This window comes from Propithecus coquereli, unplaced genomic scaffold (genome assembly GCF_000956105.1).
Source record: "Propithecus coquereli isolate 6110/MARCELLA unplaced genomic scaffold, Pcoq_1.0 Scaffold5, whole genome shotgun sequence".
NCBI lineage: Eukaryota > Metazoa > Chordata > Mammalia > Primates > Indriidae > Propithecus > Propithecus coquereli.
The window spans coordinates 14,210,755-14,222,074 of NW_012150840.1; the positions used below are offsets into that span (position 1 = coordinate 14,210,755).

The 11,320-nt window shown below is 38.2% G+C and overlaps 1 protein-coding gene across 2 annotated transcripts in view; it reads right to left on the bottom strand.

Annotated features, from left to right (window-relative positions):
* Window positions 1-1,623: 1,623 nt before the first annotated feature.
* Window positions 1,624-11,320, bottom strand: part of ALDH6A1 (aldehyde dehydrogenase 6 family, member A1) — a 21,862-nt gene continuing 12,165 nt past the window's right edge. Inside the window, exons 5-13 of one of the 2 annotated variants that reach the window (XM_012656221.1) lie at window positions 11,226-11,320; window positions 10,973-11,051; window positions 10,280-10,582; window positions 8,898-9,019; window positions 7,375-7,564; window positions 6,991-7,172; window positions 5,396-5,575; window positions 5,019-5,117; window positions 1,624-2,011 (exon numbers count right to left, since the gene is read on the bottom strand). In XM_012656221.1, the coding sequence (XP_012511675.1) occupies window positions 1,907-2,011; window positions 5,019-5,117; window positions 5,396-5,575; window positions 6,991-7,172; window positions 7,375-7,564; window positions 8,898-9,019; window positions 10,280-10,582; window positions 10,973-11,051; window positions 11,226-11,320 (1,355 nt within the window). In that variant the 3' untranslated portion in view covers window positions 1,624-1,906. The remainder of the gene's footprint in view (window positions 2,012-5,018; window positions 5,118-5,395; window positions 5,576-6,990; window positions 7,173-7,374; window positions 7,565-8,897; window positions 9,020-10,279; window positions 10,583-10,972; window positions 11,052-11,225) is intronic. The other variant, XM_012656220.1, reaches the window with a different exon arrangement.

The following is an 11,320-nucleotide window of genomic DNA, read 5'->3' on the forward strand; positions in this document are numbered from 1 at the left end:
TTCATTCATAGGTCGCTACAGCCTCAAACTCCTGGCTTCAAGCGATGCTCCTGCCTTGGCCTTCCAAAATGCTAGGATTACAGGCATGAGCCACTACTCAGCCTGTCAGTATTTTCTTAAAGCGTGATTTCCCTTAAATGTAAGGAAATGTTAAAGAATCTCTGTGATTATATTTAATCCCTCTTGGAATTTAGATAATAATTATCTTTTATACAATCCAGCCTATAGCTGTTGGATTGTATTAAATATCACCACTAGTTGTCAGCTGTGATAAGAGATAAAACAAGGAGTACTGCATTCGAATTATAAATTTCTAATGCCTCACCTTTAGGAAAGTAGAATTAAAAAAAAGACCCACTAGGGTCATAAGTATATTTTATTAAAGTTGCAGTTACCTTAAATGATTGAATATTCTGACATTCTACCAGCCAACGGGTAGTAACAAGCCTAAAGTCTACAGAGCACACAACATTTTCAAGGTTTTTCACCATCTTGAATTCATTGAGCAACTTCCAAAGAGTAGGTTAACCCTACTGAAGTGGCTACTAAGGAAGCAGGAAAATAAAAACAGGATTCAGTTGGGATGGTACAGCAAAAAGAGAGAATCCATTCCATTGAGCACATCGGTTTCTGTTCTGACTTAAAGTTTAGATATATCAAAGAAACAAACAGCATGAGGGGGGTGAGGGATAAAAGTCTACTTATTTGGTACAATGTAGACTGTTCTGGAGATGAGTATACTGAAAGCCCTGACTTCAGCATTATACAGTTAAACGATGTAACAAAAAAATACTTCGTACCCCCTAAATCTACTGGGGAAAAAAAAAAGAAAGAAACAAAAAGCATATAAAGGCAGTTGAACTAATGGTACAAGAAGATTCTGTCAAGGCATTTCTTTTTTGACCACTTTATGTCATGAAAAGCTTCGAAATTTTTAGGCCCCAATCAATTGATCTACATGAAGAGTTCTTTCATTGAAAAGTGTATCACTAATGAGAAATGCAGGCAAGAGCAAAGAACATATAAAATTCAGCAAGTACCATCAGGTTAGACTTGGTTAAGGCAAGAGTTCTCACCCACTTTCATGGTTGGAACACTCCTTGATTTCCGAGCCTAAAAAAACATTTGAAATAATTTTCTAAGAAAACTATTTGCATCTGAATTAATGGCTGGAGCATTAATTAAAGATTGCTGAAGCAAACCCCGAAACTTAACACTTGGCACACATAACAAAAAGTTGATTTATTCATTGCTTACTGAGGTATCATTGAGATGTGATCTTCAGAAGCAGGAACAGTAACAATGATAGAATTAAATGGTGGTCATGAATTACTAGGACAACAAAGTGGCACTGAGCAGAAAAGAAAGAAGCAGTTGTCACAATTTGGGATAAATAGAAATGTATAATATCTTGTGTAGTGTAGGATAAAAGACAGGCTCAGGAAAACTTTGCAGAGGGGTCCCCCCCACTGGCATTTATGTAGGGCTGTGTCTGAGGATCCACCAGAGGAGGGTGAATTATTTCTATCCTGCTTTCCCAAAGAGTTCAGCTTCCAATTATTGGAAGATCTTCTTTACATATAGTAACTTTCCCCTCCTTCAAGTCATCAGAAAAGGGAAGAATTTTTAGAAAACATGTTTAAGCTCTTATTCCAGATAAGCATTTCACAGCCACAATAATTACCTCAAAAATGTTAAGTATGAAGAGCAAGTGAAAAATCTGGTTTCAATGTTACACTAAGAGTCTCCCTATAGCAACTTTGCAGGGACTAATAGTCCTGAGAAAGATTTTAGTTACAATGTATTCCAATCCCAGGGATCCGATCTGAGCAAAGTTGGCAAATGAAGCTGGTAAAAAGTAAAGTGAGATTATTCAGGACGGACTGGGTCTTAAACAAACTTGTTTCTAACGGCCCATGGTAGGCATGGCTACAGAAGGTGAGGAAAGAGTAGCATCATCTTCTTTCCACTGAGAAGTGATGGTCTTTAACTGAGTATAGAAATGGATGCCCTAAGGAGAACAAAGGGAAAAAAAAAGAGTTAGCATATATTTCTGGGGGTTTCATGATTCTTCTTTTTGTTGGCTTTTGAAGGAGGTGCTATGAAGTGCTGCTCACATTCCTATTTGAGGAATGCAACCAAAATCCAGTATATTGTTCATGAGATAATTTATCTAAATGAAACATTTAGCATAATACCTGGCACGTAGTAAACGGTCAAACCTTAGCCATCATTATTATGCCAAAACTAGTACTTTAAGCCAAGAGCACCTCAACGGAAAACTTGAACAATATAATCTGTTAAACTTTCAGGTCATTCTGCAAGAGTTGAATATCATGTGCCCTGAAGTCAACAGATTTGGCTCAAATCCTGCCTCTGCTCCTTACTGACTGCAGTTTAACCTTGAGCCTTATCTATGTGACATAATGCCCACCTCACACCAATGTTTTGAGGAGAAAATGAAATGACATGCAAAAACATCCTAGCAAAATGACTGCTGTTCAACAGTTGTTAGTTTTCCTCTCCTTCCCATGAAGAAGAAAAAGGAATAAAGGAGTGAAATATATGTTAGGCAGTTTCTGATAAATGTCAGTGATAATGAGCTCTATATTGAAGTGGCAAACCCAAAATATCTTACAAAACCAAAGTAAAATGTCTGATATTACACAAATACACTTAGTTTTTTTAAGGCAAGGTTTTGTTCTGTCACCCAGGCTGGAGTGCAGTGGTGCTTATTGAACTGCAGCCTTGAACTCCTGGGCTCCAGTGATCCTCCTGCCTGAGCCACTGCACCAGCCAAATTCACTTCTAAATTACTTATAATATGTGAGCCAAAAAATTCAGCACATTTAAGGCTTTGTGTGTGTGTGTGTGTGTATGTGTGTATACACACACAGTTTATTATTTTGTAAGAGTAGGCTTGAGCAAAAGAGAACCCACTGTGCAGATCTAACACATAAAATTATTAGCAAACTAGAATGATGGTTCTTCAATTTATTTATTTTTTTAAATTTTTGAGACAGGGTCTTGCTATGCCACCCAGGCTGGAGTGTAGTGGCACAAGCATAGCTCACTGTATCCTCAAACTCCTGGTCTCAAGTGCTCCTCCTTCCTCAGCCTGTAGCTGGGACTACAGGTGTGAACCACTGCACCCATGCACCCAATTAATTTTTTTTTCCTTGTAGAGATGGGGCCTCACTAGGTTGCCTAGGCTGGCCTTGAACGCCTGGACTCAAGAGGTCCTCCCACTTTGGCCTCCCAAAGTCCTGAGATTATAGGCGTATGCCACCTCCCCTGGCTAGAACAATGTTTTTAGAAAAACCACTACTGTGATTAAAATACTCTTCCAGAATTATTTGACAAAATCTGGACCATTTTAACATATTAATATATTAAATATATATTAATAATATAATAATAAAATAATATATTAAATATATTAATATATACAAATTTTAGAGATTATTATATACTTTTAACATAAAGATAGAACTAACTTTTGTATTTCATTATGTAAGAATGATACTTTTTTTCTTTGTGTTCTTTCCAGAATGCAAAGTAGCAATTTAATAACCTAAGGACTTAAGACTTCAAACTGCGTATGAGGTCAATCTTTTTTTCATAGGCTTCCTCCAAAAAGCCTCACTTACCAGGGTAACTTATAGTAATAAAATGGGTGAGGGGGGGTTAAATTGAACAATAGTTTTACTGTTTCCCTTAAAAGATATGCTTGTTACCAGTATCAAACTACTCATTTTTGCAAAAGCTGTGACTTAATAAGCCTCCAGATAACCAAAGTGCTGACATTTTTTTTTTCTTGAGGCAGGGTCTTGCTCTGTTGCCCAGGCTGGAATGCAGTGGTGTCATCATAGCTCACAGCAACCTCAAACTCCTGGCCTCAAGCAGTCCTCCTGCCTCAGCCTCCTAGAGCGCTAAGATTATAAGCATGAGCCACTATGCCTGGCTCAAAGTGTTGACTTCTTAACATTTTGGCCATACTATCACATATGCTATGCAATCCTGTTGTTAAATTTTTTATTAGCCTATAAAAGGGGAGACTTGTATAGAAAATAGGTACTTTATCAATGATAGTTGCAAAATGGCCATATTCTTTTAGGCCTACAAAGAATTTCCCCTAGCCTGTTCAACAAATGTTTAGTCAGCCTGCTCTGTGCAAGGTACTGTAGATAAGTAAATAATAATTACAGTGTGATGAGGGCTTCTTAATGTGGCTTCAAGAGCCCTACACGACTTGGCCCCTGCCTATTTCTCTAACCTCATCTCTTCCCATTCTCCTCCTCATTCACTCAATGTGCTCCAGCCCATTTCTGCTATTTGAATGTGCCATGCCTCTTCCTGCTTTGGGTCCTATGGTCCTGCTGACAGAAGTGGCAATAATTCAATCCTCATAACTTTAAGTTTGAGGCATAAAGACGGTGTCCCCCAAAGTCACACAGCTAATAACTGGCTGAGCTGGGATTTGAACCCAGGCAATTCAGTTCCAGATCTGCTTTATTTTTCTTGTTCACTGCTGTATTTGTAGTGCCTAGAATAGTATTTTGTACAAAAAAGGTGCTCAATAAGATTTTTTGTAAACAAATAACTATCATAGGAGAAATATGTGCAGTGGGAGTACATGGGGCACACCATTGAGGAAGCAGGTGTTGGTCAGGTGATTTTCTAGGAGTCCTTTAAACTGAGACATGACAGATGATGAAGAGTTAGTCAGATGAAAGGGGAGAGATGGGGAAGAGGGTCACAGGCAGAGGAAATGGCATATGCAAAGGCTTGGACTTCCACATGCTCTTTCCCCAAAACTTTGTTTTCTTGACTTATTCAGGAAGAAGTGGCTTTGGCAAAATTTTGTTGATCTTTAAATCTTTTTTAGGGGATCTTCTGAGAAGCACTAATAAACATGACCCCATAGAAGCTGCTGGACGGCCCTTCCGTGGAGAATTCTTGTTCCTGAATATGTTCAAGTTTCTTAAAGGGAAAAAAAAATTTTAACCAAAAGTTACCTGTTTGCCATAGAAATTGGTGTCTCCCCTGAAGGAAGATCGAGAGCCAGTGAACGAGAACATTGGCAAAGGCACTGGAATGGGGACATTAACTCCCACCTAAAGCAGAACAAATCCACATCAAATACTAAGTGAAAGATTCAAACAAGGGAACTCTCCATTTAGAAGCACAAAGACAGCAGAGACCAGCTTTAAATACCCACCTTCCACTCCACCCTCTACCTCATGAATTTTTATTCCCGAGGAAGATATAGAGCATTGCCGGAGATTGGAGGGTCAATCTTTAAACAAGTTGCAGTGACTGATCGCTGTTTACTGTTTCCTCTTCGGAAATAGTAAATGACTATAAAAATCTCTGAAAAATTCTCTTCACAAACCTGTCCAACATCCACCAGATGGGAATATTTCCGAGCAGTGGCTCCACTGGTAGTGAAGATGGCAGTTCCATTTCCATATGGGTTGTTATTTACAATCTTGATGGCTTCATCCAATGTTTCTGTCTCCAGAACCACAAGAACTGGACCAAAAATCTCCTCTTTGTAACAGGTCATATTTGGCTGCCGGAGTGATGCATCCAGAAAAGAAGTCAGCTTTTTAGATTTTGAGAGTTTAAGCTTATTTGGTACTTTCACTTAATACGCATAATTTACATGGACAGCTTTCCTGCTAACAGTTTTCATTTTAAACCACCTATAAAAAAGTCCTGTCTTACCGTGTTCCATCTTCCAAGCTACCAATCATATAAACAACTTGAAATTCCTATTAACTATAACTACACTCCTTATCCTTAAGCACTGTTTCTTTAGTTCATGACCCATCACTAGCTTCTTTGTTAATACCTGAACAACTTGTTTCATACAGTTATGTTTCCAGTTACATGAAAATTCATTTTTTATTACTCGAATCTATATTAAATGCACCAGGAGAATTTTTCTGTTTATAGAAATCCCATGCTGTTTTCCGTATCAATCTATTTTCATTCACTTCTTTGCCTCCCAAATAAGTCTATGCATTTATATTTTGATATCAGGTCACACTTACACATTCAAAACATCCTTCACCACTGCAACTAGTGAGCATTTGTTGCTGATAAGTGGATTTTTCCTCTATGGTTCTGTAGCAAGAGATTTCATAATTTCTACTATACTTGCATTCAACTCTGAATTATTCAGGATTATAGTGGGGATATATGAATGTCAAAAAAAAAAAAAGCCTCCTAACCCCAATTTAGTCATGAATGTTAGGTGAGAGACTTTCAGAGTTTTGATAAATAAAAATTGACAGATCAGTTCTTTTTCTTTTGTCACTTTCTGGTGAAGATGCAGCTAAATTTTGGGCACAGAGTAGGTATTCAATAAATATTTAGTGGTTGATATATTGATTAAGACACTATAGTAACTATAAGCTAGGCAGCAAGAGGGAAGAGAAAATTAACATTAAATAAGTAACCAATATAATATAAGATAGGGTTGGCAAACTACAGTCTGTGGGCCACATGTGGTATCCTGCCTGTTTTTGTACAGCCCACAAACTAAAAATGGTTTCTGCATTTTTTAAATGGTTGGAAAAAAATATCAGAAGAATATTTCATGACATGTAAAATTATACAGAATTCAAATTTCAGTATCCATAAATAAAGTTTTATTGGAACACAGCCACACAATGTTTATGGCTGATTTTACTCTATAACGTCAGAATTGAGTAGTTGCAACAGAGACTATATATCCCTGCAAAGTTGAAAATACCTAGCCATTTATAGAAAGTTTATTGACCTCAGGTATAGCGGAAAGAGCTCTGGTTAGGAGTTAGGAGGGAAGACTCATTCAGACTCCAGACAAAATAACTAAGCAATCCTGACAAGAGATGTCTTAGCCATTAAATGCCTTAATTTATGAATTAGAGGGATAAGATTCTACAGCTCTGAGGTTCCTTCGGCTCTCGTATTTGTGAAAAAAGTCAAGGAGTTGTTCACCTTAACATCTGAGATGATGGTTGGTCCAACAAAGTTGCCATTTTCATAGCCTTTGACTTTAATTTTTCGGCCATCAAGAAGGATGGAAGCTCCCTCCTTTGTTCCACTATCAATTAGATGACAGACTCGTTCCTTGGCCTGGGGAGTGATGAGAGGGCCAAGATCAGCTCCAGGCTGGTCTCCTGTAAAACAACATAGAAGTATTTGAGATCTTCATTAACACACTATAACTGCTAACACAGATGAATCCAAATGACAAGTACAGTATAAAAAACAATGGTAAGAATAGACATGATTGCTTCCACTGGCCAAGGCCAATGCTAAAATCAAGAGCTTAGTGCCACAGACGCAAAATCTAAAGGAGCTAGACAGGTGATTTATTACCTGCATTGACTCTCAGGTTTTTGGCACGTTCCACTAGTTCTGGCACCCACTTTTTAGCTTCTCCCACAAAGATTGCTGTGGAAAGAGCCATGCAGCGCTGACCAGCAGCTCCAAACGCTGCCCCAACCAGCTGATTCAGGGTATTTTCCTTATTGGCATCTGGCATGACTACTCCATGGTTCTTGGCTCCCTAAAGAAATACAGAAAGTACATGAGTCTTCCTTGCCAAATACAATTAAGCTAAGAAATTAAGCAAGGAATCTGAGCTTTCAAATGAGAATTTAAGGAAAGGACTAAAGAATTCATCCTTTGTTGCTTTGAGGACAGAGATTTATTATGTTTAATACTGTTGAAGTCTTGGCAACACTGAGCAAGTCTTCAGGTTACTTTTTCTCTAGTTTTTAGCTGATAATCTGATATGTATTTATTTAGATCAAAACCACTACCAAAAACAAAAAATTTTTTTAAAGTCCTAATCACATTCAAACTAATAGGTTAAACATTGCATCCAGAATCCCCCTTTTCCTAAGTTAAACAGGAAAGAATTTGTTGTCTGCTGGGGTTTCCAGTTATATGAAGAGCAACGTAAGCAAAGAAGCTGCCAGTAAGAATGCTAGTAATCAGCTGAAAGGCAAAATAGGAGGTAGACCACCTAATAATTTTAAGAGGTCTCCCAAACTGGCTTACTTCTCGATACAAAGCTTCATAAACTTCTTTTCTATGTAGGATGACGTATGGTTATACAGTTGAGTGCCTGGTTAGATACTATGTCTGGTACTTAATTTTATCCCGTTACGCATAATATTGAACACAGAATATACTCAATAAATATGTAGTGAACTGGGAGGGGCTTAAGTCAAATTGGCCAAAACATTCAGCCATGAAAAATAAGTGAGCATATCATGAACCGTTTGCAAACCTGTGCAGAGATGGCTATTTTTTCTACAGCGTTAACTGATGGAAAAAAAAATGAGAAAGCTGCAACAGGACTTTATATTTATTCTGAAAGAGTTGCTATGTATTTGGCAAGGAACTAGTAAGACGACAACAAAACTTGGAACCAAGTAAACCACACTCACATATCGAACATTATCAAATGGGGATGTGTGGCTCTTTCCAGTGCTTTAAGTAGCCTGGACCCTTAGGGAAGATCATATCTTTTGACATTGGTAGTGAGGATATTACTTAAAAGAAGGAAGGATAAAGGGCTATAAGTATGGTATAAGAGAGGAAATGGCCAGAACCAGAATCTGGCTGTTACTGCTAAAGCCCAAAGAATTTGATAACATTGTTAGGGAGGAATGTACCCTCTGTCACCAAAATTAGTTGGATATGATAAAAGGTAATTAACATGATTTTGAATGAAATTCCTCAAAAGGTTCATGGTTAAAGAGAAAATGTTCAAGATGAAATGGTAATTAAAAACACTAACATTAGAGTGGAATGAGTGGCCACTCTGAAGGGCTGTTTCTAGGTAATTTAAATACATAACTAATATCGGGGAAATAAGGAATAATAATCACCATATTTGCTTGAACTCTCTTGCCATGTCTTGATCCTCTCTCGAAGATGTACTCTCCTGCCTGGTTGGATCCCACAAAGCTGATTGCTTTGATGCTCGGATGATCACAAATAAAATTTACAGCTTTAAGAACAAAATAAATGATCACCACAAAGAAATAAATGGCTTCTCAACATGGCAAATTTCCCCTTTCCCTACTGCTATGGAGTTGAAGTTTTCATACATTTGTTTTTCTATATTTGATTCTCATTGTGAAGTTCTCTTCTTGTTTCTTTTAAATTGCAAATTCTATTTAGCCTCTTCTAGTTTGTTATTTTTCTTATTTACTATTCCCGAATTTCTACTTCTAATCTAACTCTTAAGGCTACAACTACTATTTCCCTCCAAAATAATAAGCCTTTTAATATCGAACCCTTCCATTTTGTGCTTTAAGAATATGGTATTTCCTCAACTATCACTATGTACTGGGACTCGCAGATATTATTGTGCCCTCTTGTGAGAGGTAATATAGCATAGTATTTAAAAGCAAAAATCAGAGGCATCCCAGGTATTCACATCCTGACTTTGAGTTTCTAGCAGTGTGACTTTAGGCAAATTACTTAATTTCACCATGTGTCAATTTTCTCATCTATAAAATGGAAAAATAATAATACCTACCTCAAAGGATGATTGTAAGGGTTAAATAATATATGAAAAGCACTGAGAACAGTGCCTGAAACACAGAAGCACTATTTAAGTATTAGCTATTATTATATGAATTAGAAGGCCTTCAGTATCTTTGAGGGTTATAAATTTTGCATTAAATCTTCGCATGAATTCCCTTAACACTGAAGCAAAAATTTTCTATTTAACGTTTTTTTTTTTTTTTTTTTTTTTGAGACAGGGTCTTGTTCTGTTGCCTGAGCTAGAGTGTAGTGGCATTATAGCTCACTGCAACCTCAAAATGGGCTCAAGCAATCCTCCTGCCAGGGGTGCACTACCACACCCAGCTAACTTTTGTAACTTTTGTATTTTTTGTAGAGATGGCATCTTGTTATGTTGTTCAGGCTGGTCCCAAACTCCTGGCCTCAAGCAATCCTCCTGCCTTGGCCTCCCAAAGTGCTGAGATTACAGGCATGAGTCACCACACCTTGCCTCTCTTTAAACTTATCTGCATTTCTAGTGTCTCAAAATAAACTGTAGGGCAAAAAGCACCGCTACTCTCCAGTTAGTTATCTTAGTACACAGAGATGGCAAAACAGTCAACAATCATTACTTTCAAACACGGAGGTTACTGATTAATAAATACCTTCTCCATAGGTTCCTCATCCTAAAATGTCCAATCACTACTCAACACCTGGATTTTTTGAGGTAGCCATTTAGTAGGCACATGCAAAGGGTTACCTTCATGTTGTCCATGAATGATGTTCAGTGTTCCATCAGGGGCACCAGAATCCTGGAGCAACTTAGCAAGAAGCATAGTTGCTCCAGGGACTCGCTCTGATGGTTTCATTAGGAAGGTATTTCCACACACCATGGCCATGGGAAACATCCAAAGGGGGATCATGGCAGGAAAATTGAATGGAGCAATGCCTGCACACACTCCCAGAGGCAGACGGTAAGAATAAAGGTCCATGTCTTTGGTGATGGATGGCATGGTCTCTCCCAGCATAAGAGATGTCACACTACAGGCATGCTCAACCACCTCTGGAACAGAGAAGAAGTCAGGCCACCAGTTCTCTACACTGTGTACTACTTAGCACTGTCATGCTCTGTTCAGCCCTGAGGACAGGGAGTGGTTCAGGCCCATGGGGGTTAGGGGCCTGACTTGCCCTTCTAAGTGAAGGGGTTGTACAAAATGAGATTCTTTGAATGGGAAAAAGACAGCAATAGGCATATACCCACTGGAAGATCATCTGAGTAAAATAAAGTAAATTGGTCTTATAGATACCTGAGAAGTATTACCATTTTCCACAAGTATTAAAAAGATATCATGGGATGGCAAAATCTACATAAAGAATGAAGCAACCTCCCCATACTGGGATCTTTGCCTCCCATCTTCCTTCCCAAAAGTCCCATGAGGGATGCCCAGCTTACGAAGGCCCCGAAATACATCTCCTTCAGCATCAGCTAGGGTCTTCCCTTGTTCCAGCGTGATTAATTTGGCAATTTCTTTCTAGAGAGAAAATACATAAATAGAAATTAGTGTGAGGATGTTCCTCTTCTTAATTCTCAGGTAGCCAAGGAAGAACAAAACTGAAGGAGAAGCAGTACAAGGGAGAGCAGCTGAAATGGTCTCTAAGGGAGTGACAAGTAACAGTTTGCAAATTATACCCTTCAGATTTCTTACCAAGTTTTCTTTAATAAGTTGTTGATAGCGGAGCATGACCTGCTGACGGCTTAATACTGAAGTGTCTGCCCATGCAGGAAAAGCACGTTTGCAGG